Source organism: Phascolarctos cinereus, unplaced genomic scaffold (genome assembly GCF_003287225.1).
Source record: "Phascolarctos cinereus isolate Bilbo 61053 unplaced genomic scaffold, phaCin_HiC Scaffold_5;HRSCAF=322, whole genome shotgun sequence".
NCBI classification, from domain to species: domain Eukaryota; kingdom Metazoa; phylum Chordata; class Mammalia; order Diprotodontia; family Phascolarctidae; genus Phascolarctos; species Phascolarctos cinereus.
In genome coordinates, this window is record NW_027555958.1 from 379,028,740 (window position 1) to 379,055,643 (window position 26,904).

General features: G+C 38.1%; 2 protein-coding genes across 11 annotated transcripts in view; both read right to left on the bottom strand.

Moving 5' to 3' along the window:
* Positions 1-660: 660 nt before the first annotated feature.
* On the bottom strand, positions 661-5,455 carry SNRPE (small nuclear ribonucleoprotein polypeptide E). The gene is made up of 5 exons (XM_021003150.2): positions 5,277-5,455; positions 4,822-4,848; positions 2,916-2,978; positions 1,718-1,796; positions 661-870 (listed from the first exon to the last, which is right to left on the bottom strand). The coding sequence occupies exons 1-5, from the start codon at positions 5,328-5,330 to the stop codon at positions 815-817; spliced, it is 279 nt and encodes a 92-aa protein (XP_020858809.1). The 5' UTR covers positions 5,331-5,455; the 3' UTR covers positions 661-814.
* Positions 5,456-10,950: 5,495 nt separating this feature from the next.
* ZC3H11A (zinc finger CCCH-type containing 11A) overlaps positions 10,951-26,904 on the bottom strand; it is a 38,403-nt gene continuing 22,449 nt past the window's right edge. For 8 of the 10 annotated variants that reach the window (XM_021002923.2, XM_021002922.2, XM_078156404.1 and 5 more), the window contains 9 exons: positions 20,260-20,319; positions 18,674-18,772; positions 18,066-18,134; positions 17,049-17,555; positions 16,839-16,918; positions 15,929-16,271; positions 13,878-14,044; positions 13,464-13,531; positions 10,951-13,058 (listed from right to left, as the gene is read on the bottom strand). In XM_021002923.2, coding sequence (XP_020858582.1) covers positions 12,800-13,058; positions 13,464-13,531; positions 13,878-14,044; positions 15,929-16,271; positions 16,839-16,918; positions 17,049-17,555; positions 18,066-18,134; positions 18,674-18,772; positions 20,260-20,319 — 1,652 coding nt within the window. In that variant the 3' untranslated portion in view covers positions 10,951-12,799. The remainder of the gene's footprint in view (positions 13,059-13,463; positions 13,532-13,877; positions 14,045-15,928; positions 16,272-16,838; positions 16,919-17,048; positions 17,556-18,065; positions 18,135-18,673; positions 18,773-20,259; positions 20,320-26,904) is intronic. The other 2 variants (XM_021002928.2, XM_021002929.2) reach the window with 2 other exon arrangements.

Here is a 26,904-nt window from a genome sequence, read left to right on the forward strand (position 1 = left end):
AGTTCAGGATGGAAACAAAAGTCCCTAAGAGTTAAGAAGTCTTGCTCAGACACTGGATTTCTGTCTCACGTCTACCCATCTATATGTAGCGTGCTGGAAAAATTCCCAACTCTTGCCTCCAACATAACCCCCCCCCGCAAGCTTTGGGTTTCCTTTTCTTTCCCTCAATCACCCCAATGGATAACAAACCTGGTGATAAAATTGCATTAATATTAATGACCAGAAAATGAAATTATCTCTGAACACCTTACACAGAACATCTATGGACCAAGCCTAATGCAGCCTCCATCTCTTCTTCACAAAGTTTTTAGATTTAGGAAGTAATTTCCAAGTTAGTAACAATGCCATGGGAGTACTTGATTGTCAAGAGTCTAGTTTCACTGTATTGGCTTCAATGCCCCCATTGTATGTTTGCAATAGTCTTATGTTAATTAAGGACACTACCTTCACAACATATACGAATCTCACCACTCTCACAAAATTTGTATCCTTTTTTGCACCCCTCAAAAAGTAATACCTGGGGCATCTGCCTCTTTTCAGAAAGCTCTAAGGCCAGCACCAACAGCTGTAGCCTCCAGGCTCTTACAAGGCACCACTGTGTGAAAAGTTCTTTCATAGACAGAAAGAAATTCAATGCAGAATTTTTTAACAGAAACAAACCCCAGAGCAACCCATTTATTGTTATAATATCATAAAAGAAAGATCAAAATAACATGGCAAAAATGTGTAGGTGGCTTTTGAAGCCCAGAGAATGTAACTAAGAAAAAAAAGTACTGCCTTCTGAGTTTCTTCTAACTTCACTGACCATATACTTCTAGTTAGAGACACTTTGTAGTAGAGTAATGTTGTCTCCTTTTAGCATGATCCGACCTGCAACACAGATAAAAAACCATCAGAAGTCATGAAAGTCTACCACAAAACTTCTTAATACTTAATCAGAATTTAAAATCTTAGCATAAGAGGGCTTGAAAAAAATTTTTAAATAAAAATCTGTTTTCTCTTCCTCTCACAAGAAAAAACCCTTGTAACAAACATGCATAATCAAGTAAAACAAATTCCCACAATGGTAATGTGCAAAAACTGCTTCATTTTGGGGTCTAAGACCATCACCTCTCTTACTAGTTTCTTATTTCTTTCTCATAGTACACAAATATTTAGAAACATGACAGCATTCACGTGAACTAATGCATTTTTAAGAGGTAATTTCAAATATTCGAGTAGATACTCCTTTACAAGAACAAATGCACCAGATGCTAACTGAATTGGATGGTCCACCCCTAACTGCTTGCAAATTTTACATTTATAATATACAAAATTTAGTTTTAACTTAAATAAAATCAACGCTTCAAGGAAAACAATCTAAGCAGTCAAAAGCATAGTTAAATCATCCTACTGCTTCTCAAAAACAAGTCTTACACAATTGATGTGTGTTGAGAGAAACTTTAAGGAGAGAAAAACTTAAAACATGAAATTCAAAGACTCATTTTTAGCAAAGGACCGTTTAATAAGAGATGAAATAGACATGAAGCTTCTCAGGATAATATTAAAAGGGGATAATAAGTCCCTGATTTAACTACACTTTCTCATTGGCTGAAATAAGATTAGAATGCTTACAGTCATTATTATTAGATGGGCTAGGAATGGCTTTAAAAAAAATGGTAAATTCTGTAGATTGGACAAATTAACCGAAATTCAATAAGGCTGTGTACCATCTTACCAAGCTGTTTTCTTGACTTTGTTTTAGAGTGAATCTCTTCTGCATCATCCAATACAAGATTCATATACTCATCGAAACCCTAGACAATAAATTGTCATTTTAAAATTTTAATAGTTTTATTCAAATAAAACTTTTTAAATGATCTTCTTTAGGCAGAATTATACTCAAATCATCCCAGGCATATACAACTGAAGATTAATATATTTCTACGACTTAATAGAGTAACCCATACCACCACTGATTTTTAATATGAAATAGTGAAGACCCAGAAACTTCCACGACTGCTCTTCAGAAGAAATCTATTCTAACCACTATTCTTCCGTACAAATTAACTTACCTTCTTTTCTTTAACTCAAGGATTCGTAACCTTTTTTTGTGTAACACACCCTTTAGGCAGTCTGGTAGTCTATAGAATGCTTCTCAGAATTAATTTAAATATATTTAAACATTTAAAATATATAGGCTTGCAAAGGAAAACCAATTATGCTAGAATAGTTATTAATTTTTTTTAAAGCTCATGAATCCCAGGTTAAGAACACTAATTAGTGTTTCCCAGGCTTCAGGATCTACCAGGAACACATCCTATCACCTAACTTATGCACAATCCTCCCACTTCTAAAGGAATCTATTGTGTATGCATATACCAGTTACCCTATGGCCTTTCTCTACCCTCACCAAAGATTGGCAAAGTGGAGTGAGGTTATTCAGGACATCAGAAAACCCCAGGGATACATCTGCGGCACACTAAAGAGTGACTGTATAGTAGTAGAAAAACACTATTCAAAACTATTATCACTTCTTTAAGTGTGATTCATGGCCCACATTCCCCAGAAAGCTTTCCTTAATTAACTTTATCCTATTCTCATCACTTATTATCAATTCCATATTCTGCACTTAAATATTTGTATCCTCCCTGTATCTCTTCTGTACTCTTATTCCTCCCTACTAACACCACATTTATCTGCTCAAGGATATCAAGGATAATGATATTTTCTTGTCTCTCTACTCCCCATTCCCCACCAAAAAAAAGCTAATATAGTGTTATATAGACAGTCAACTCTCAATCCCTAGCTCTTTTCTTAGCTCATGAACTTAACACGCCTGTCTCAGACGCTTTCCTATAGTTTGACTTCTGATTCTTTTCAAGTCTTTTCTCATTATATACCGCTGAAAAAGAGCATAAATCTCAGATACTTACAATTATGCAGCCCTCTATTCGCATATTTACTTGCTCATATAGCCACACCTGAATTCGGGACCGCTGAAATAAAAGAGGCAAATTTTTTAAAAACAAAGAAAAAAAGACACCAAAACCCACCACCCACCACCACCTACACGTCTAGACTTGTGATATGTACATGTGTATGTATATACATATGTGTGTGTATGTATACACACACACACACACACACACACACACACGCAAATCAGCTTCAGTGAAATGCAACTTCCCAAAAGTGATTTTGTAAAGTATCAGAAAATATTTTTAAAATCTAGTTGTCACAAAGATGTGAGGTTAAATTTATTTCCAAAGAAAGTTTCCATTTGACAAATACAGTATTGGGATTATACACACTGATGATTTCCTATGATCTTGGGTCTTTGAGTCACAGCATTTTTCCTAATGTTTATGTTTTAGGTATGGAAGAATCTATCACTGTTTTGCCTTGTAACATAAACATTTCTCTGAGTTCTCTGGTATCCTGCAGAACTCAGGCACCACAAGACGTCATCAGGCCTACTAAGCAAAGAGACCAACAGTTTGAAACAAACAAGTTTTCCCCAACACTTTTCATATTATACTAGTTTTCTGAAGCAACTGGAAATGAAGTGATTTCGATTATTCTTTTTAAAAAAGGCAATAAAGGACTCTCAACCCCAGACTGACTATCTTAGTTCAGTAAGTTCAAAGGGCTATCAAAACTGTCTGAATGGATACAAAGCTTTGCTGTTTATTGCATGCCAAATAAGGAAACTTAAATCTAATGAAGTCATTAAATCAGGGGTTCTTAATCTGGGGTCTGTTTGAATATTTTGGTAAATATATTTCAATATGCTTGGTTTCTTCTGAAATCCTATTTTACACATTCAACATTAGAAGGACCAGATATGTCACCTGACACAAAAGTATTATGATTCTTATTTATTGTTCAGTTATTCTAATTGTGTCTGATATTTGTGACCCCATTTTAGGGTTTTCTTGGCAAAGATATTGGCGTGGTTTGCCATTTCCTTCTCCAGCTCGTTTTAAGGATGGGGAAACTGAGGCAAAAAAGTGACTTGCCCAGGAGCATGAAGTCACAAACCCATGAAGATGAGTCTTCCCGATTCCAAGCCCAGTGCTCTATTCAATGCATCATTCTACTATTTTTTTCTTTGCTCAGTGATTTAAATACCATTTTGTCAACTGACACAGCTTGTTCCTTCAAGGCTTTCTTAAGTTCCTCTCCTTTTAGTGTTAAAACCTGTGCATTAAATACAAAGACCATGGGAAGGGACACAAGAGTGAAAGAGTACACGAGGTTATTATAAATGTGTGTCCTGCTTATTAATGGAAAAAGTTTTGTTCTACATATAAACTAAACTCGTTTTGCTAATGCTTGAAAGGTTAAGTTCATAATAACAATGTCATTTGATGGAATACATTTGTAGTATGATTTGAATAGAAGAGTGAGTCTTCTATTTAAAAATGTTTACCTTTTCCACCGGGCAGTTGAAGACTGACCTGAGGGTAGAATCCTCACCCTATTGGCACAATGACCACAGTACCGGTTCACTGTCCAAGTTAACACCATCCCTCCCCTCGCATCTCCGTCTGCTATCATGACCCACTGTGCTTACACTGGAGCAACGAGGCTCATTCATTCTTCTAGCGCGGGCAGTGCAGCTTATGTTTGCTACAACGATGCATTAGACTCTTGTATCAGCCCTTGCTTTCCTCCCACTTAGCTTTATGTTTGTGACTTTTGCGATATCACAAAATTCTGAAGAGCTGACCAACAGCTAAGCACACTCAACCCAGACTCTTATTGCTCCTTCCCATTAGGAAAAGCAACAAGGAGCCAAATATCAAACGAAAGAAAGAGACCAAGTGTTTCACTTACATTTTGGAGATACCTGAAGATGAGGTTCTGTCCAGAAGTCGTTAAGGGAAAACCTACTGAACCAGCAACGCTTCAGCAAACCCCTGGTGGGTCAGGTCCCCGAGTTGGGCTTTAGGAGGAGCCGGCCAGCGCCCGCACCGCCCCCTGTGCTCTCCCAAGGCTTTGCCCGGCATCTGCCGCAGGTGTGCTAAACGCAGAGCCCCAGTCTGCACCAGACAGCCTGGGTGGGCGCGAGCAGAGGAGGAGGACGAATGCCCACCCGAGGCTTCCCCAGCACTCCCGCCTTCCCGCGCCCGGGCCTGCCTCCCGCCCGCCCCCCGGCTCCCAGCCCAGGCACCTGGCCCCATTGGACGAGCCCGGGCCGGGGGGCCGGCTCCTCGCGCTCCCCGCCCCCGCGCCTGGCTCTCCAGCCACAACCCTCCGGCTGCCCCGACCCCAGCTCCACTACAGGATACGATGGGCTGCACCATCACCTTCTGCACCTTCTGGCCCTGGCCGCGGTACGCCATGGCGGGAGCGCACAATGAGAGCGCGGGGCACGAAGCGCCTCAGCGAAACCGGAAATGCTGCCGCGCTGCACGCCGGGAGGCCCCTCTAGGCACCCACGACTTCCGCCTCCGCCTCCGCCTCTTCCTGGCGGACCGGCTACTCTAGGCTCTCGCTCCGCTTCCCGTCGACATTTCAGGAAGCGGAAAGGAGAGGGTTGGGTTGGGCAGGGGGGGGGGCCAAAGGGCCTAAGCGGCCTCACTGTTCCAACAGCGCTCCCTACGGGTAAGGAGGAGAAATAGAGGCAGGGTCCCGTTCCTCCCACACCCGCCGCGCCCCCGCCGGAAACGGTCCTGGAAGGTCCCTCCTCCGGCCTCGCCCTGCCCCCTTCGCTAGCCTAACCTATCAGAGCCCTAGCCTGGCAGCCAGGCTTGTGATGCGGCGAGAAGGAGAGTAATGACTCGACCCTTCTCATGCCTCGTTTTAAAAATTGGGTGAGTTGCCTGTGGGTTACCCAAATGCATCACTATTGATTAGAAAAATGCACATTAAAACTACACTGAGGTACTACCTTACACCTATTAGATTGGCTAACGACAGAAAAGGAAAAAGGCAGATGCTGGAGGGGATGTGGAAAAGTAGGGACACTAATGCATTGTTGGTGGACTTGTGAACTGGTCCAACCATTGTGGAGAATGCTTTGGAACTATGCCTAAAGGGATGTAAAACTATGCATACCTTTGGATCCAGCAGTACCACTACTAGGTCTGTATCCTCAAGAGATCCAAGAAAAAGGAAAAGGATGTATATGTGCAAAAATATTTATAGCAGCTCTTCTTGTGATGGCAAAGAATTGGAAATTGAAGGGATGCCTATCAGCTGGGGAATGGCAAAACAAGTTGTGGTCTATGATTGAGATGGAATACTATTGTTATATAAGAAATTACAAGGGGCAGAAAAACCCAGGAAGACCTATGTGAATTAATGCAAAGTGAAGTGAATAAGAACCAGGAGCAGAACACAGTAACAGCAATATTTAATGATGATCAGCTGGGAAAGACTTGACAACTCTGTTCTGTAAGGATCCAAGACAATTCCAAAGGACTCATGATGAAAAATGCTATGCATCTCCAGAAATCGAGAACTGGTGAACCCTGAATACAGTTGAAGCATTTCCTCCCTTTATTTTTCTTGCTTTTTTTTTTGGCAATATGGTTAATATGGAAATATCTCTTGCATGATTTCAAATGCATAATTGATATATTACTTGCCTTCTCAATGCATGGAGGAGGGGCTGAAGAGGAGAGAATTTGGAATTTAAAAAAGAGAATGTTAAAAATAATAAAAAATTTAAAACTACATAGGTATACAGGGTAATAGCTGATTAATATGGGCAGTTAAGGGAGTTTAATGGGCAGTCTAAGGGAGTTCATGACTAAATTGATTAAGCATTGCCAGCATGACCTTGGATTGGTCTCTCAGGTAAGAATCAGTCTTCTGATATCAACCTATAAGAGTCTATCAGTGATGTGGGAATAAACTTCCAATACACAATGAGCCTAACATGAGGGAAATTTTGAATTATGGCTATAGCTCAATTATTATTATACCTGTGTATATTCATATCTATCTCTATATATATATATTTGTATATACACACATATATGTGCATATGTAAGTATATTGTATACATATATATATATATACACATATACATATACACACAGCACGCAATATAAATTCATTTGTATTACCCAGATAATGTGTGGCCTTCTTAAAGAAGGAAACATTTTTTATACAGAAGGGTCATAGAAACCACACACGAAACACTATGGAATTAATTGTAACAGAGTTTAAGTGGCCTTACAGTATTGTCCATCAGGGTGTTCATACATAAACACATTTCCTTGGTTGTATTTTGCTTTGCTTAATAAAAGTATTCCAGAAAACTTATGTAACCTGCATTTTTAGTTTAGTTTTAAATTTAATTATTTTGTCCTGAAATTAATAAACACCAATCAAAATGAACACATCTATATACATAGCAGAGGACTATGTATGAAACTGAATATCTATTCCATACCTCTTGCTAAAAGAAAAAAAAACTATACTAAAACCAACATGTTACTTTTTTTTTTTGTGAGGCAGTTGGGGTTAAGTGACTTGCCCAAGGTCACATAGCTAGTGAATTGTTACTTTCTTTTTTTTCCAGCAATCAGGGTTAAGTGACTTGCCCAGGGTCACACAGCTAGCAAGTGTCTGAGGCCAGACTTGAACTCAGGTCCTCCTGATTCCAGCGCTGGTGCTCTATCTGCTGTACCACCTAGCTGCCCCAACATGTTACTTTCAAAACTTGTTTGTGCTTCCTTCCAAACTGCCTTCAGTTCCCTCTGTTAATTTTTGAAACTATTTCAATGACTACTATTTTTCTCAGAACACAATCCATCCCTTCATCATCATTCCTTCCAATTGCTCAAACAAATTTATCCTTTTAGCTTTCTCTTGACTCTCAGGTTTGCATTTTGAAATTCCTACTCAGCTTTGGTATCTTCATTTGGAATGTTTGAAAGTCTTGTATTCCATTAAAGATCCATCCCTCCCCCCCCCCCCCGTTAGGATAATATTCACTTTTATAGAATAAGTTATTCTAGGTTGTAAGACTGTATCTTTTGCCATTTAGATTATTGCATTACAAGATCTCTTATTTAAAGTAGAAATTGCCATGTCTTTTATGATCTTGCTCTGGTTCCTTTCTTTCTGACTGCTTGAAATATTTTTTTTTTCTGTAATGTGGAAGCACTGAATTTTGGCTGTAACATTACTGGGACTTTTTCTTTTGGAGTTTCAGGAAGTGATAAGTGGATTCTTTCTATTTTCACTTTGTCCTTTGGTTCTAATAGGTCTGGAAAGTTTTCATTTATGATTTTAGAAAGTGTCCAGCTTTTTTCTTAACACTATTTTAAGAAAGTCTGATGATTCTAAAATCATCTCTCCTCTATTTTCTAGGTCAGTTTTTTTTTTTGAAAGCAGATACCTTAAATTTTCTTCTATTGTTTCAGCCTTTTAATTTTCTTCTATTATTTCTTGCTGTGTTGTGGAGTCATTGGTTTCTGTTTAGTCTATTCTACTGTTTAGAGGGTTAAGGTTTAACATTATCTGTTAAAAGCTATTTATTTTCCTTCAAATTCTTTTTTCCAAAACTTTGATTTTTTAAAATCTCTTGCTTCATTTCTTCTAAGTATTCATATAGTCCATGTGGAAAATCCATTTTTTCTCTTCTTATAGTTGTCATGGAGTTACTCTTTAATGTAGAATTTTGGGGTGTCCCTGGATCTACAAAATTTCTTTATGGTGATTGATGTCTTTTGTTTTTTCAATCTCCAGCCTTAGTTCTTGAACTGGGTCAAGGCCAGGCTGCCCACCGTTGTGATTTGGTTATGCTTTGGTTGGGCTAGTCAGCCCTATTGATTTTGACCTGGGTGTTGGTGCAGACCTTCACTCTCCTGGAGTGTGAGTACTAGTAGGTTTTAGGCATTGCTGGATTTTGGTAGGTTCAAAGCACTGGACCAGAGCCTTCTATAGCATCTCAGGATAGAGTGCTAAGGACCTCAGAGGCCTTGGGTTTGAGGTATCCCCATCTGAGCACTCTTCCACCCACACTGGTCACTGCCATACTGTTATAATAACTATCTTGAGCAGATGCATCGTTGTTAAATAATTTTAATGCGTAATGGGAACTGGTTATTTAAAAGAATCCTATGTTGTATACTTCTTTAAAGCAAATAATTGCCCCCCCCATTTAATGTTTCGTAAATCCTGATTTTGTTACACTGTCTTTAAAGTGAATATACATATATACGTATGTATATATACACACATATGCATGTGTCTACATACATCTTATACATAGTATACCTATGCTATCTATCCTCCATCTATCTATCTATCTATCTATCTATCTATCTATCTATCTATCTATCTATCTATCTATCTATCTATCATCAAGCTAAGAGTAGTGAAGTAAAAACCAACAAATTTATATCAAAAGTTCTGCCTAAGTTCTCTTGCAGGGGATAAGTTTTCCTTTGCTTTGAATTTAATTTTATTGAATTCATTAAGCATCTGCTACAGTACATTCATAACACAAGTACTAGGGTATTATGGAGGGTTTTTTAGTATTTAACACAGAACCTCTCCTTCAAAAGCTTACATTCCAATAAAGGGAAGACACACATATGTAAAATAGCTAAATAAAATCAGATGTGATTATAAGCTCCAATTGTGCACAAGGAGTTGAGAATCAAGCTTTTGAGAAATAAAGTATAGGTTAGAGTGCTTCACATGCTACTTTTTCTCTTGCCTGCTACATGCGGACCTATGTTATGGTTCTATATATGGCTTGTGCTTTTTAGGAGTCCAGGTCTGTGATTTCATTGGTTTAGGGGAAATGCCCATAAAGAAACCCCCTCTCTACTAAAAATCGATCAGCAATTGTTCTGACAACTTAGTCATAGCTGCCTGAGTATACTGAGAGGTTGACTTGGCCAGAATCACATAACCAGTACGTCAGGAGGGACTTAAATGTTACCTCACTAGTTTTGTGCTCTTGCAGAATTTTCAAGTTTGGTTGGATCTTAAAGATCTTATAGTCATTCATTCAACAAATATTGACAAAACACCTATGTACGTGACATAGGTGACAAAACACCTGTAAAGTCACTGTGTTAGGTGTGGATACAAAGTGTATATTACAAAAAAAGTGATGATTAATATAAGCTCTCAAGGGGCTTATGCCAACTTTAAAATGAGGGAGTTGAGCTAAATGAACTCTAAGGTGTCTGACATCTCTCTATATTAGAGAAGACACGTACACATAACTATAATATAAAGCAATATGTAAGAAATGCTATAATTCAGGGGAAAACAAAGTCATGAAGCAGTTGAAAGGTTGTTTTAGGCTAAAGATTTTGGAAGACCTGAAGTGACATTTGAACTATACCTTTAAAATTGGTTAGGATTTTGATATATGGAGATGGGGCAGATATCCTGAGAAGTTACAGGTGTCAGCCTAATCATTGAAAATATGATCATTCTTACTAGACATATGATGTTGGGGAAGTCATTCAACCTGCCTTAGTTTCCTCATCAGTAAAATGGGGATAATAGCACTATCTTCCAGGGTTGTTGGCAGAATAAAATGAGATATTTGTAAAGTGTTTTGCACACCTTAAAGAACTATATAAATGTCAGGTACTAATTATTAAGGAACTATACAGTTAACTATTTTGTACAACAAATAATCTCTTTCTGATTAGCTGCTTTTAAAGTTATGCTTTCTAAAAGTGCAGCACATCTACATTCGTCCTAATGACCATTTCTAACATTATTATGGAAAAGCAGGCGATATGCATATTATAATTCTCAAGTCCCTTTAAGTAATAGATAAATTATAGCCATACTTTGGATATTTAGTTATTTCCTTACATGTAATCATTAAAGATTTTAGAGAACAAATCAGGAAGTGAAAAACCAAGGCATTTATAGTGATAGAAGAGGAACAATAATTTGACTGGGGCATCTGCCATATCAGATGCACTGATGTGATGTTAAAAGGCTATATATACAAGTCACACTGCCAAGAAGTTCCTACACCAGTTTTATTTAAAACACAAATATGTCTTTCTCTGTAATGACTAATGGTTCAAATGATGCTGAACATGAATGATTCAGACACAGATTAATAATACAAGTGCTTTAAATAGGATACAAACAAAATCATAAAAAATGAAAAGAATAAAATGGTTATTTACAAAAGGGATTAGAGACCTTGGTGCAGATCTCAAGAATGAAATGGGGAAAGGGAAGGGGGAGGAGGCAATCAGTAATGGAACCAGAACATTCCATGCTTGGCCTTGGGGAAGGGTCCTCATACAACAAATACTTTCAATTGCAGAGGGAGGGGTGGGGGTTGTATTTATCTTTTTTAAATATATAAATTTCTCAAGTTATTTCTGTTTGTAACAAGGCCAAATGGTTAGTCCTGTGGCATTCTCCACCTTCCCATGAGATTACATGAAGTTCTCCTTTTGATGAGCCGCCTACAACAGCAGTTCCTTAGGAGCCAATATGACAGGTGGGTCAATTTTCCCTGTGGGAACCAAGATACCACCTACAATGAATTATAAAAATGGACAAGTATTTTTTTCCTTTCTTCAAAATACCATATGAACACAAATATTTACAATGCAATATATCTCCTTCTGAGAACACAAGCCTGGAATAGGCTTATTCTAGCATAAGTCTAAAACCCTTGAGGGGATGTGGAGAGGACGTCAAGAACAACAACAAAAAAATCGAGAAATAGTAAGAAAAAATCATCTACAAAAATGGAAGGTACACAATACACCTCCAAAGCATCTCAACATCCCTGTTACAGTGGGGTTCAGTGTATTGCTATAGTTCACATATGAAAATCAGCAGCTGATTTGGCTTCCTTTCTAGGTGGTTAAGGGTAGAGAAATCCTGGGCAAGAGAATTTGCTGGAACTGCAGCAGGAGAGATTTAAAAAAACATAAAAACATAACCCTTCACACAAGTCCTGGGGATTCAATGCCAGTGGTGGTAGAAAAGTATTGGAGAGGGAAGAATACTTAGGGGAGGGAACTTTCATGCTGAGAAGAGGGTTCTTCTAATCATATCACTTCTTGTGAAGAAACCAGGGGATCCCAGCAACACAGTAGTTCTTGGGACCACCGAGGCACTTTCAAGCAAAAAAAAAATCTCTTAAAATTACAGTAGTAATAAATAAGCTGTTGCTAGTTAGAAGCCTTCAGAGTAGCAGAAGCACCAAAACTCAGACCTAGAAGAACTGTCCATGTTATTCTGGTTTGCTCCCTGTAGCTGTTTAGCCCTCTCTAAAGCTATGTTAACAGTTTAAATACATTGTAGAAGGACAGACAATGTAACAAAAGCTGAGTGTATTTTGCTCAGTGGCAGCATGAAATTTGGTCCTTAAGAGTAGTAGCAGCTGTCTTCATCTTTTTCAAACTCCAATAACCTTTCACGTTTCCGTTCATACACACAACAAAGAAGACCCAAAGAAAAAAGCCAGAATTAACAAACATAGACCTTAAAGCTTTAAGCTCCTTTATGCCCCCCAAACCCAATCTCATCTCTACTTTCTCTCTCTCACTCTCTCTCTCTCTCTCTCTCTCTCTTTTTTAAGTGGGAGAAGGAGGGAACAGGGGGTGGGTGAGATAAGGAACTTTATCTCAAATCTAAACAACAATAGACAGGATGGCTGCCCAAAGGCCTTCTCTTTAATTTGAACCACAGGAGGCCCAAACAAGTGTAGATACTTCTGAGGTATGCTTCTGATTGGGGCAAATCCTGGCCTAGAGAAATAGTCACCTCAGGCAAATGTTATAATAGATGAAACAAAATCCAGGGGGTTTTTTTGTGAGTTTTTTAAAAAGTGATTTTGTCACCACTTTCAGCTATCAATCATTTCTGATAGCTCAAGTAGAAGGTCATCTTCATCCTTTCCAGGATCTAGGTCAATTTCTGCTTCCAATTTGCCTCCTGAGATCTCCCAGATGAGTTTCTCAAAATCATCCTCCACAGAAAGGGGGGGTTTCCCTGAAGAGGCAGAACTGAGCCGGCGGCTTTTTGTCACCACTTGAGATGAAGAAGGACTAGATACTTCTGGTGGCAGGGGATCAGAAGAAGCTTGACTTGGAGGCAGATCAAGACTATGAGAAGGAAAGAGAATTCATTATTACAAAGCTGTCTTTTCCCACTGGTTGGCTAAAATCACTCAGTCCCTAGGATGCCATATTAACGTGGGAATATTTCTGAGTCTGACAATAGTTCATTAACATGGAGCCAAACATCATCTTATTTAGGACAGTCAATCAAGTGCTGACTGTCTTCTGAATACCATGAAGTAATATGTGAATACATGCTGTGACACTGAACATCAATCCATTTTCTTGCAATATTTTGGGGCTTACTGAGTTGTCTAATTCATAAATTATTTGGTTGAATTTGGATTGTCTGTAAGAATCATTTGGTGGCAAGGTTCTCTAGAGATAAGAAGTAATGGGAGCACAGGTATTTACATGACAAAGTTTGACAGAAAGGGATAGAGATTTTACCTGTTTGGGGTTTTTTCTGTCTCAGACACAGTGACTGGTTTGTCTTCAGAGAGAACTGGAACAGCAGCCTGTAAAAGTACATTGCATGTCAATGTCTACTTGCCTTTTCCAGGAAGATAAGCAGCCCTCTGAGGCCCAGCCCCTATGCAATGCATGGGTCTTGAGGATAGGGGATAAAACCTTCCAATTCCAGGAAGATAACTACTATTTGCTAACACAAACTTATTCCTGCCATGGAACAACTGTTTGTTTCAAATGTTTTTTTTTATGAAGACAAAGAATTTATAATGTAAACACCCAAAGTATTAAGAAATAGTAGGACATACTATGAAAATTACAGAGACAATGGAAGTAGACTTTCATCTTTTCTGACAGACAAAAAACTCCCACCATGGATCAAAATAATTTTCTTACCACAGCTGCTTTTTTGCTTGGGTTTTCCTGAAGAATACAGCTCGAACTGAGTGGCTTTACAGCTGCAATGACAGCAGGGTGGACTTCAGCCGCCTTGCGTTTGGTGGCCAATTTAGGGGCTGAAATGACTTTAACCACAGATGGCTTGACATTAACCTTGGGCTTGGCTACAAGGTGAAGATGATAGTTGGTCAGTATTTAGACTTACAGACAGGAATTTGGTAGAAGACACTAGGGGTAATGGTATTGAAAAATGGAGATATAAACCATGTCTAATCACACAACTGACATAATGTATGTATACTTACTTGCCCCCTTAAATGATGTGTTTGGCATAAAGTTGTTTTTATCGTTATTGTTTTGGCATAGAGTTCTGATAAACAAATTGCCACAAACTCCATAGATAACAATCACTTAACTTCATAGACAACTACCACCTGCTACTCTAACTCCCGGCATTTCCATTACTAAGCTTGTTGATCACTTCTCACTTCTAACGATTCAAGGGAAAAAGAATGGCTTAGTGGAAAGAACACTGGAGTCGGAAAACCAGGTTTCGAGGATCAACTCTATCCCTATGGGGCTTTGGGCAAGTTATTCAATTTGTATGAATCTCAGTTTCCTGGACTATAAAAAGGGGATAACCACCAATTTAAACTACTTACCTGCATGGGTTGTGAAGATCAAGAGTAATTCTGTACATACAGTGCTTTATAAAGTACTACATAAACATAAACTACAAATACTCAACAAGTGGGGATGGATGCTAGAAGTCTAGAAAGGCAGTAAGGTGGCCTAGTGGATAGAGTGCTGGACTTCAAATTAGGAAGACCTGGGTTTGAGTCCTGCCTCAGACACTTATTAGCTGGGTGATCCTAGAGAAGTCACTTAATCAGTGACTGTCCTCAAGAAAGGATCAGTGTCCTCAATTTTAAAATAATTGTGTATATGTGTATGTATATTTACAAACCTTAAAACAGTATATAAATCCTAACTGTTATTATATTGAAGTCCTGTGTAGAACACTAAAAAATCTGATGGCAAAGAAGGGATTTTTTTTTTCTTATAAAGGTTAGGACTTTTGAAGATTGAAAAAGGATATTAGAAGGGAATGGCCACCTGGACAGATGTAAAAGACTACATTTTAGTCTTTGGCTGAGGATATTGAAATGATTGATTATTGGCTAGGAATGAAATGTATCACATTAGGACTTGGAAGATCACTTTCACCTAAGCATTAATGACTTGGAGGGTTTAAAGATTTGTTCAAGAAGTCTAAACTGAAAATGAAGAGGGATGGAGAAAAACACCTAAACTCTGGAATCCAAACCTCATGAAAACTATCACAACAAAGAAAGAACAACAGTAGAGGTGACACTAAGTGGGGAGAGAACAATACTCCTGGCCTCAGTTTGAATCATAAGTAGAAAACAGCACTAGTCCTGGAGGTGGACTAGAGGCCCTGGCTTTAAATCTCTGCTCTGATACTTATTTTTTTGGGTGACTTTGGATAAGTCACATATCTTCCCTGGGTCTGTCTTCTCATTTGTTTAAGAGGAAATTGGACCATATGGCCTCTAAGGTACCTTCCAATTGTAAGTCTATGATCCTATGAATTTGAGATTTTAGTGCAAGGAGGTATCACAAAGACTTGGTGTAGTAGAAATAATCCTGAACTTGGCTTCAGAGGATCTGGGTGTCCCACTCTGCTATGAACTATTTGTATTACCTGGGTGAAATTTCTTTCCCTCTGTTTTCCTCATCTATAAAATGAGGAGTCTTTATTATATGTTTTCTAAGGTGCTTTTCCCCTTTAAATCCTAAGATCTCTATAGGTTAATGGTGTCCAATGGATTTGTAGCTTACCCTGAAAGCACAGACTAATGAAGGGTCTAGGGACACCATGTTGTAATTCTGGGGAAAAAATTTTTTTTCCACTTTTTTCTTGAATGTTCAAAACATTTTTCCTTCTTTCCACCAAGTTCAAGTGAGTCAGTGATTCACTGTATAAAGATTCCCATTCTTCAGGATATACTATCTAAAACACTCACCTTTACCCCTTTTTTCCAAGGGCTGTGCTGCACATTTCACATTCAGTATTGAATCCCCAATTCCTGAAGTTTCTACCTCTACTTGCTGGGCTTTCATTGGCATGCGCTTTGTCTGCTGGCGGGTGATCCCTGGCAGAGCAATTAGTTCTGATTTCTCTGCCATTTGGGTGTTACTAGGTGCTGCTTCTTCCTGAAGGGGGGTCAAGACAGTTTTCTCCTTCTGTAGTATCTCCACCTCTTGCTGTTTCTGAATTCGCTTCTCTCTCATGATATCCTCAAATTTCTTGACTTGAACTTTGGAAATGCCATCTCCTGTGGTCTCATCTGAAGGCTGTGAAAAAACCTATAAAAGATCCAACAGAATTTAACTCTAGTATTTTTAAACAAAAGACTATGGCCAAAAGAACTACTAGCAAGGTAATGAAGGACTGATAGTATTGCTTTCAAAAAGTATGGAGACAGAGCTCCAGCCGTGGAGTCAGGAGGACCTGAGTTCAAATCTGGCCTCAGGCACTTGACACTTACTAACTGTGTGACCCAGGGCAAGTCACTTAACCCCAACTGCCTCACCCAAAAGAAAAAAAAAAGTGTGGAGAACAAGAAGAATTCTGTAATGACCAACATGGAATGCATAATGTTTGTCTTTTTCCATGGTCTAAATGATATTTATGCTCAAAACCTGGTGTATCACCTAGAAAAGAGGATTAAAGGGGCTTAAAAATATCTCTCTAAAATCCTAGGTTACCCAGAAGAAAAAAGCGTCCTTTTAAAAAACGGGAGAGGGAAGGAGAAAAATGTTCACTTCTAATCACCAACAAGCAAAATACTATAGGGAGTGGTTAAGATATAAGAAGAAAAGGCATTTACTTGGAAAGTAACTATTTGTAAACCATATTGATAATGTTCTCACCTCAACAGCCTCTGTTCGATTAACACCAAGTCGAGATGTGGTTTCACCTGCTTCAGTAAGTTTCTTCTCTTCTTTTATACCTGTATTCAAATCAAACTCCAATCATTAACCTTTAAATTCAGGCTAGTTTGTGTTGAATTAAATCTTTAGCTTAACGGATACCTTGGTAGTACAGCAAAGGTTAATTTGCAAACAAAATTATTTTGCTACCTGTTCTTTTAGTGATGCGGAGCAGTCGTCTTATGACTGGAGTTGTCTCAGGCTGTGGCTGGGAGTTGGTGCTGTTCTCAGCACTCTGTTGAACCCTCAATGCCTTTTCCTGTTTGATCTCCTCCAGGGTTTTTATGTGTACTTCCTGCATGGGCTTTGTTTTACTTGCAGGCTCTTCCAATTGCCCTTTGCTGACAGCAGTGGGAGGCAAGATTACTGGTTTTTTAGACTCACTCTCTATTCTGAGCTTAACAGAAGGGTTTTCCTTCTCAGCTTTCTGTCTCTCTTCTTCCTGCTGCCGGTGTTTCTTTTCAGCCAGAACCTCAGAAAATGTTTTGATTCGGATAGCAGAAGAGCTCTTCATCCCTAAATTGGAATCTTCTGTCTTATAAGGCCCTTCATTCTTGATTTTGGTTTGCAAGTCTCCTCGTTTTTGGCTGGCTCTCTCGAGACGTATTTCTTCTAGTGTCTTCACATGGATCTCTCCACCTTTAGCAGATCGTTCTGCTACCACCAAGAAAAATAACTTTTGACTTTATTAGGTACTTTTGTGCCACCTGAAAGCTGTTTTCTAAATGGTACACTAGTAAAAGACATTTGATATTATGAATTCTATATTCAAAATAGTAGTAAGTAGTCATCTATCACAGAATCTATAGATTAGTCATGCTTTTTGAAATAAAAATAAATTTCTGCTCATACTAAAGAACAGCCATTTTTAGCAAAAACATGAAGAAATTAGATCCCTATGTACTAAGAAATGATATTCTCCCCTCTTATATAAAAGAGACACTAAGTGAAAAGGGTCTAACAAAGTGAAAATAATGACTGGAAATGGGAGGGTAGGGGAAAAGAGAAAACAGAAGGGAAAGGAAAATTGAATTATTTATTAGTGAATAAGAACACCCGTTGTTTCAAAGTCTAACATCTAACCTGCCTTGAATGGCCAATTCAGAGAAAACATATATGTTGTTATGGGAGGTAGGAAATATGGGAATCAGTTTTAGGAGTCACTACCTGTTGTCTCCATACTGTTTAGATCAGCTGGCATTCCTAATCTCTCCTTCAGAGACTTAGAAACTTGAACTGAAAAATGAAAAGAATAAAACAATAAAAGACATGATAAAGACAAATCTGCTGGCAATAGTATACAGAATTATTAAACTAAGAATTCTCTTCGGTATCTAATTGAATTTCATGTATTCCTTTTAAATTTTCATAATGAAATTGACACTTTTCTCTTACTGCCAGTACTCTGTAATTTCCCTGGGGCTTCACCTTTTCCATTTATATATCTACTTCTTTTCTCTCAAAATCTCTGCTTTCTAGTCCTTGACCCCAACAACCTGGTTCTGACAAAATGATTTCTACATCAATCACATATCTCTAGAGTATTCTGGAAAATAAATTTGAAAAACTATTTCTGCCCAACTGACAAAGCAAATAAACTGAGGGGCTTTGGTAAATTATTTTGTCATGTTAAAAATCATGAAAAGGGAATGACATGGCCCTAAAAATCCATCATCTAATTTGCCTGAACAGTTCGGGAACCAAGAGCCCTTGTCAACAAAGCTAGTGGCAAATGTAAAGGTATGTAGTAATTTAAAAAATTTATAAACAAGTACCTTTCTTTGGTGTTTTGTCAGTATTCATTTCTGGAGACTCAATTTTCTTACCAAGCCTTTGCGCAAGGCTTCGTTTCAGTGGAGGGTCACTGTCAATACCTTTTAGATCAAAGGAAAAATATGAATTTAGTTGAAAGTATTTTTTTAAGACAAACCATAAACAGGAAAAAGTAAATAAATCTATGTAGATTAGTGTCCTTTTTTCTGTTTAGATGATAAATAGTAGTGTTTCCTTGGAACTCAACAACGCTACCTCACAGAAGGTAATGAAATTTTCATAGAGTACGGATAGTGGGACAGGGATGAAAACAAGATATGAGTAACTTTCAATGTGGGAATCATAACAAGCTAACTAAAGTCAAGACCAAGAACGTGCAAAAAATTCTAACTCGCTAACAGGTAAATTCCAATAACCAAAGTGACACCACAAACAACTGGAATTTAAGAACTGGAAGGAACTTTAGAGATCAGTGAATATAAATCCTATCCTTTTACAACCAAAGAAGATGAGGCTCAGAGAGATAATGTTTAAATAACTGGGAGGAGAAAGTCAGAACCAAAATGTAGGCCTTCTGATTCCTAGACAGGAGCTCTTTTCAGTATACCATGTTGCCTGGTGTAAGCTGTTTAAATAGCAATTTTTAATATTTAAATTTTTTTCTAGATTGTCAAAGACCAAACTTTCCTAAAGATATACTTTAGACTCTAAAACTAGTAAAAGATAATGTAGGTACTATGAACACCCAAGAGCTTATATCAATTTCCTTTCTCTAGCTCTAGGCAGTATTTAGGTTGCAAAAGCATTTTATAAACAGTTTTATATTTCAAATAGCAAGAACTGAAAAACTTCACTAAAATTACATTATCTTTTCTTAGCCTTTGGGAACTTGGCAGCTAAATGTGTAATTTTAAATGGTCAAAGTTTTAAAGATTTGTCTATAAAAATACTACTACTCCTCCCCACGCAGGCACTATTAAATTGCCAGGCCAACACTATTTAAAATAGTGTGATGGGAACCTCTGAAATCAGGAGTTTTCCCAAACTTAGGAAGTCTATCACCTTCACAGTAGGATAGCTACAGAAAGTATGTTAATGGTCTTTCAAAAAAGACAGGATATTTTAGTTCTACTCTTTAAATTAAAAACACACTGCTAAGAAAGTGATTTTACTGATTAATACTTTTCAGCCAACCAAAATCTTGACATAAAAAATTTACTAAGTCTAAATTTTATCCCTCTTATAAAAAATTACTTAAAATTTTCTTTTTACAAAGAAAAAAGAAGAGGAGCACTCACGGTCTTTTTAGCTCAGGGCCTTTTAAAGAACTATTAAAAATCAAACTAAAACTTGAACTTTAATTCACATAACTGTTGAAAAGGTGAAACAAATATAGGACAAAAAGAATTTGGAGAAGTAAACTTGGAGATAATGTTCTTAAGAACTGTATAGAGGACTGATAAGACAACATCAATAGCTTGTTTTTGTGAAGGAAGTTCTAGGGAGGGGACATTGCTTAAGGTATTTCTAATAGACCACAGCTTGTTACATATGCAAACAAAAGAATGTTTGCACAAAATGTCCTTACTTGAGAGCTTCCGCTTCCCCAGCCTTTCTGTAAGACTCAATCGTACTAAGGGCTCTTCCCCTAAAATGGCAAACAATAAATGAATTAAAATTTATCATCCTTAACCACCACTAGTGCTTGGTGAATGCAGGGCACTTAACAAAAAACCAGAAAATACTAAGAATGGTAGTTTAATACCTAAAATGATAACAAAAGCTGACATTTGTGTGGCACTTGAAGGTTTTTTGAAGTGCTGACATACAATTTCTCACTTGAACTGCTCAAATTTGAGTTAGATATTACAGTTATTATTAGTCTCGTTTTCAGAGGGGAAAAACAGAAGCTCAAATTACATGAATAACCCATGGTCACACAGCTAATAAGTGCTAGAAGAAAGATTTGCACCCAAGTCTTTCTTGATTCCAAGTCTGGTATTCTTTCCACTATACTACTCTACAAGACAGATTTTTATGTCTTTTGTTTTTATGTCACCTAGATTTCCCCTGTATCTCTCTTCACCTTGTTTCCCAGAGAGCTATCTCTTATAACAAAAGAAATTTAAAAAGAAAGGAAAAAAAATTCAGAAACCCAATAAACATATTGAAAAAAATCCAATATTATATACAATGTTCCTCCTCCTTTGGTCCCCCACTTTTGCAATGGGATGGGGTAGGAGTACAGTCTCAAATAATAAAAACAATTCAGCACATTAATTACTATGACATCCTAGAGGTCAACAAGTGGAAGACATGAAACAATACTGAAGTATACTCTACAAAATACAGCATTAATAGTCAAGTAATCTAACATCAGTTCATTCGTGTCCTTTCCTCCATAGCAATGAACTTATGTCTTCAATTCAACAAATGTTTGTGGGCAGAATTCTACACTAGGCACTGGAAGAGACAGAAAATTTAGAAAAGGTATGGTCCCTCAAGCTTGGCCCTGAAGAAGAGATGAGAAAACACATTTCTCTAATTTCTTTGCAAAGGTGAAGGACTATGGGCATGTAACACTGCACATACTACCAGACTTAGCTGATGTGTGACTTGGGTACAGGTTCAACTAGAATTCCTGAAAGAGATGAAGCAAGAATTAAAAGAATAGAAAAAAATGTGTTTATAAGCCTGTCTAGAGCAGTATCAGTAGAACAGAAAGAATGAAACAGATAAGAGATACCATAGATGCTGAATCAAAAGTTCTACACTGGTATCAATGAAATCAAAGGCCCTCCTCCCACCCCCCTAAAAAAAAAAAGCTAGAGGAAGGCCTCCAGTGCAGTGAGCAACTCCTCTTTAGATGATCTATGGATGAACACGGATACAAATCACATAGGATAAGGTGATTACTCTCTGCACCAATGAAGGGAAAAGTCATCATGAACTCACTGAAACATCAAAACACCAGCCAGACTTGATAGTGGACTGAAGAGGAAAGGTGAATGGGAGAAAAAGAATTAAGAAAGCACTACATTTTCAACTATAGGAGATCACATAAATTTTTATGTCACTGACGGAAAAAAATGAAGTCAGGAGGAGTTACATGTTTAGAGGTAAGATTTAATCAAAATTTTTTTTTGGTTTTGTATATGCTGAAGTGCCTATTCAAGATGTAGTATAGACAGAAACAAGAATCTAAAGCTAGACATAGAGATAAGGGCAAGAGATACACAGTTTGGGACCACCAACATAGAAGCTACAGGTTAAGATAATGAATAAGAATGTGAAGGAAGAGAATTCGGAGAGAGAAGATGAGGGCCCAAGAAGAAGCTTTGGGAAATACTAAGCTTAAGAGGCTGTACTAAGGTCAAGGAGACAGAGAAGAAAAAGAAGTCCTGATAAATAAAGGTAGGAAACCCAGGAGAATGTGATGTACCATATCGACTTATCTCCCAGTGTTTTGTCTCAGGGATCTGTGCTTGACCCTGTGATATTTACCATTTTTATGAACGACATGAATGAAGGCATAAATGGCATGCTTATCAAATTTGCAAATGACAAAACTGGGAGAAATAACTAATAACCTGAAAGTCAGTCACAATCCAAAAAGATTTCAACAAATTAGAACCTCGAACTGATTTTAATAAGATGAATTTGAAGGGATAAATACAAAGTTTTAACCTTAGTTTCCAAAAAACAATTTCACAAGTACAAAATGGAAAAGGCATGAACTGACAGAATTTTACCTGAAAGAGATATGGGGGTTTTACTGGACTGCAAACTTATTATGAATCAACTGTGTAGCGTGAAAGCCAAAAAAGCTAATGAGATCTCAGACTGCATGAAGTGAGTCAAAGTGTTTGGAACAGGGTGGGAAGCTGGGCAGGGGAGGAGAGGAGTGGGACAAGGGGGATAATGTAGAGAGACAGAGAGGACAGACAGATCTGTTTCACTCTGCTCTGCCAAGACCACGTTGGAATACTGTGTTCAATTCTGGGTGCCATATTTTAGGAAGAAAAATGATAAAATGGAGAGAGTTCAGAGGATAGCAAACCAAGATACTGTGATGGCCTTGAGTTCATGCCAAACAAGAACTGGCTAAATGAACTGAGTATTTTAAGCATGGAAAAGAGCACATCTGGTGGGGGAGGAAGGGGAGGAGGGAGAAGCTGTTTCCACGTATTTGAAGGGTGTCACAGAGAAGACATATTAAACTAGTTTCCACAGAGGATAGAGGTAGAAGCTGCAAAGAGGCAGATTTACACTTAACATAAGGAAAAACTTTCTAACACTTAAGAGTTATCCGAGAATGGAATATGCTATATAATCTCCCTCAACTACTTGGCATCTCATTCTGAAATTGTTTTGTATTTATTTCTGCATATATTTTGTATTTACTTACGTGTGTACGTGTTGTTTCCTCTTACAGAATCAAACCTCCTTGAAGGCAAAGATTGTTTCATTTCTATTTCTGTATTCTCGGTGTTTAATAGAGTGCCAGCACATAGCAGGTACTTAATAGTGCTCCTTGATTGATATGTGTTTCTCATATCCATCCCTTCAACTCAAATGCCATCACCCTAACTCAGACTCTTATCACCTCCTGCTTGGACCAACTGGCCTATAACTGGTCTCCCTGTCATTAGACTGTCTTTTCTCTTATCCATCTTTCATACCACTGCTAAAGTATATAGGTATGATGGCATCATTCCTCTGCTGAAAGAGACCACAGCCTACTGAATAAAGCAGAAACTTCCTAGCCTGTAATTCAAGGCTCCCTACAACCAGGTGCTAATGTATAATTCATGTTGCTACTCTTCAAGTACTGTAAACTTCAGGTAAATAATCTTCAATTCTGTCCTGTCTTCTTGGCTCCATGTTTCCGGACAAGCTCCAATTTACATAACTGCAATAAATTCCTTTTTGTTAGAAGCAGACTGTTTGATTCATGTACAGAGTAACTTCTAGGATGAGTATAACTCCCCTACATTATGGGAAGGTTTGACCACATTTGAGCTCAGCCTTGCTCTAGAGGTCCTAATCATCAAAGATTTACAAGCCTATAATCCAGGTCACTTTAGTTTGAAGAGTGTGGAGTGGCACACACTGACTCACTCAAACATCCTGCTACTCATTGTCAATTCCTCTAGGCACTTTCTGGTATGGCCTTTTACCCACCGTCCCCTGCTAGAGATCCTGTTATAAGGTGTTGTCCAAAACTCTATCATGAGCCTTCTTCTCTTTTCCATCTAAATCATTAATTCTCATGGATTCAAGTATCTCTATCCAGGTGAATCCAGATCTCTCTGTTCAACCTTAGTCTTTCTCCTGAGTTCCAGCCACGCACTGTTAGATGCTCTTTGGACATCTCAAACTGTATGGCTCGCTGACATCTCAAAAGATCCAAAACAGAATTTGCTATCCTTTCTCTGAATCTTTCTCTTCTTCTCAATTACTGTGGAGGGCATTACCATTTTCCTAGTCACCCAGGCTTGGAATACTGAGATCATCATCAACTCTTTATTCTGACCACCCCATGCCAAATCTTGTCATTTCTACCTTTACAACACCTCTCATACAGAATACCTTCTTTCCATTTACATAGCTACTACCCTACTACAAGCCCTCAACACCTCTTGAACGGACTACTATAATGGCCTTTTAATCAATATCCCTGCTGTTATTCTCACCCCACTTTAATCCACCTTCCACTCACCTGCCAAATGATCTTCCTAAAGCATAAGTCTATGTCACTCCCCTACTCAAACTCTAGCAGCTCCCTAATAACTCCCAAATATAAATTCCTGGTACTTAATTTCTTCACAATCTTGCCTCTTCTCCCTTTGCAGTCTTCTTACAATTAACTTCCCTTCACATACTCAACGATTCAGTTGTACTGGTCTATCAGCCATTTTTCACACATGGCGTTCCATTTCCCATGTCTGTACCCTTGCACTGGCTTGTCCTCTATGCCTGGAATGTATTACATCATTACCTCTGTTTCCCTGACTTTCTTCAACATTCAGTTCATCTGCAAGAGAACATTTCCATCCTTCCCATCTACTAATGCCCTCTCCTGAAATTACCTTCCATCTACTCTGTCTATATGTTATATGTACCTAGTAATTAATATGTCTCTCCCATTAAAATGTGAGCTCTTTGAGGGCAGGCAGAGGTGGTTTCTTGCCTTTTTTTGGTATCTTCAGCATTTAGCACAATGCCTAGCACACAGTATGCTGTTGATTGATGCCAGGGAATGGAAGGGAAGATTCTCATTAATCAAGAATTCATAAGGGTTCAAGACAAGTTTGAGCTGCCCATGGAGCCCTCAGAGCTTCTGCCACTGCTGAGAAAGAAATTAGGCTATCAAACATATCATTAGGTAGCTGAAAGACAGGTGATGAAAGAGGCTTCGCCATGGATGCTGTCACTGCCCTGGCCCAAGCATGTGCTCTATTGGAGATTTCTTCATCATGTAGCCTTCCAGATCACTATTATTCTTATGTGGAAAGGGCACCTATTTTACTCTCTTGTTACCATACCCAAGAAAATGAGGGTTCATTTCCACTGTGGAAAAAGGAAGCACCTGGACCTAATTATCTTCACTATCCTTCTAAAAGAAAAAATAATCCATTTTTTCTTCTGTAGATAAACAAATAAATCAAATGTTGTTTCTGGTGTTTCTGGGATTTTTTGGTCTCCCTGTTGTGGCAATTATTTTCCACTGGTTTAACTTCTGGATGAAATTAAATATTTCAAGGTTAAATCTTTTTTTAACTGTACACTATATTTTTTCTTACTCTTTTCTTCTTATTATAAGCTCTGATCTTATCAGTTCTGACTTGATGATCTGATTATGCAGACAGATCATTCAGGAATAATTCTCACAATAAGTCTTTTCCTGTCTGTTAAAATATAATTAATTTTGTTCTTTGGTAATTGTCTAACACCCACCAATTTTTTTTCTGAGGAAAGTATTAATGATATTGAGGCACAAGGCTTCTGTGTAATCAAGTCTTTGGCCTCCCATTTCTTTCTCTTGAACCATATTTTCCTGTATATTTCTCCTCATCCTCACTTTTTCCCATCATCATACTGAATTACCAAGTATCAAAGGGTCCACTGATTTGATTTGTTGAATTTCTCTACCACTTCATCTTCAACAACCAAATTTGATACGTAAGTTAAAGTTATTTTTATGTTGTTCTTTTGGCACATATTTATCCTAAATATTGGAACATATAAGTGCCCAAATGTCCCATGAAATAATATTTCTTTGCAGTCTTTAGGCACACTACAAAACTTAATCCAATTACTTTGCCTCGACAAGGGGTATCTGTGATCTCTCCATTTAGCTGTGATCTATCCTTCTTTCTTCTGGTTTTGTTTGTGGGAATAATGTTAAGAGTGATATGATTCAGTAACTTTAGCAATATGTCTACTCAGTCATTGGACAGGGATCTCATATTTATTGTTTTTGTTTTTGTTTTTTGGTTGGGCAATGGGGGTTAAGTGACTTGCCCAGGTCACACCGCTAGTAAGTGTTATGTGTCTGAGGCCGGATTTGAACTCAGGTCCTCCTGAATCCAGGGCCAGTGCGCTATCCATTGTGCCACCTAGCTGCCCCCGGGATCTCATATTTAAAGGACAAAAGTCAAACTGAAGTTTGCTGACAGTCTAAAAATAATGTGGCTCTTAGCAGCACCTTTTCTGCTACTCTGCCACCATCGTTAGAGAAGCAGAAGAAGGTTATATGCAGGCCTGAGGTCCATTTTCATTTTTGTTTCATAGGTTGCCATGAACAAATTTCATTACTAGGTGGCTTACCTACCAGTGACGTGCATCTGCATGCCGTCTTTCATGCAATCTCAAAGTAATCTTCCTAGGAGAAAGGACTTGGCCATTTTACTCCCTTGCTCAAAAACCCTTGGTAGCTCCGCACTGTCTCTAGAAATAATATAAACTCTGGCTCCAACCTGCCTCTTCTGCCTTATTTCACATTACTCTCTATGTTCCAGCCACACTGTGCAATTTGTTGTTCCTTGAATTCAACATGCTGTCTCCTACCTCCGTGCATTTGCATAAGTCATCTCTCATACCTGCAATATGCTCCCTTTTTATCTCTTTCAGAATCTTTATATTTAAGTTTCAGTTCCTCCATGGAGCTTTGCTTGATTCCCCCACCCCACTCCTACCTGTTAATATTCTCTCCATATTTATATGTTCC

Excerpts from the sequence above, each read along its gene's own strand:
- SNRPE (XM_021003150.2), bottom strand. The coding sequence starts at position 5,330 with ATGGCGTACCGCGGCCAGGGCCAGAAGGTGCAGAAGGTGATGGTGCAG. Across the intron at positions 4,849-5,276 it reads AGGTGATGGTGCAGCCCATC|AACCTCATCTTCAGGTATCT; the intron begins GTATCCTGTAGT and ends ACTTCTGGACAG. Across the intron at positions 2,979-4,821 it reads TCTTCAGGTATCTCCAAAAT|CGGTCCCGAATTCAGGTGTG; the intron begins GTAAGTGAAACA and ends CTTTTATTTCAG.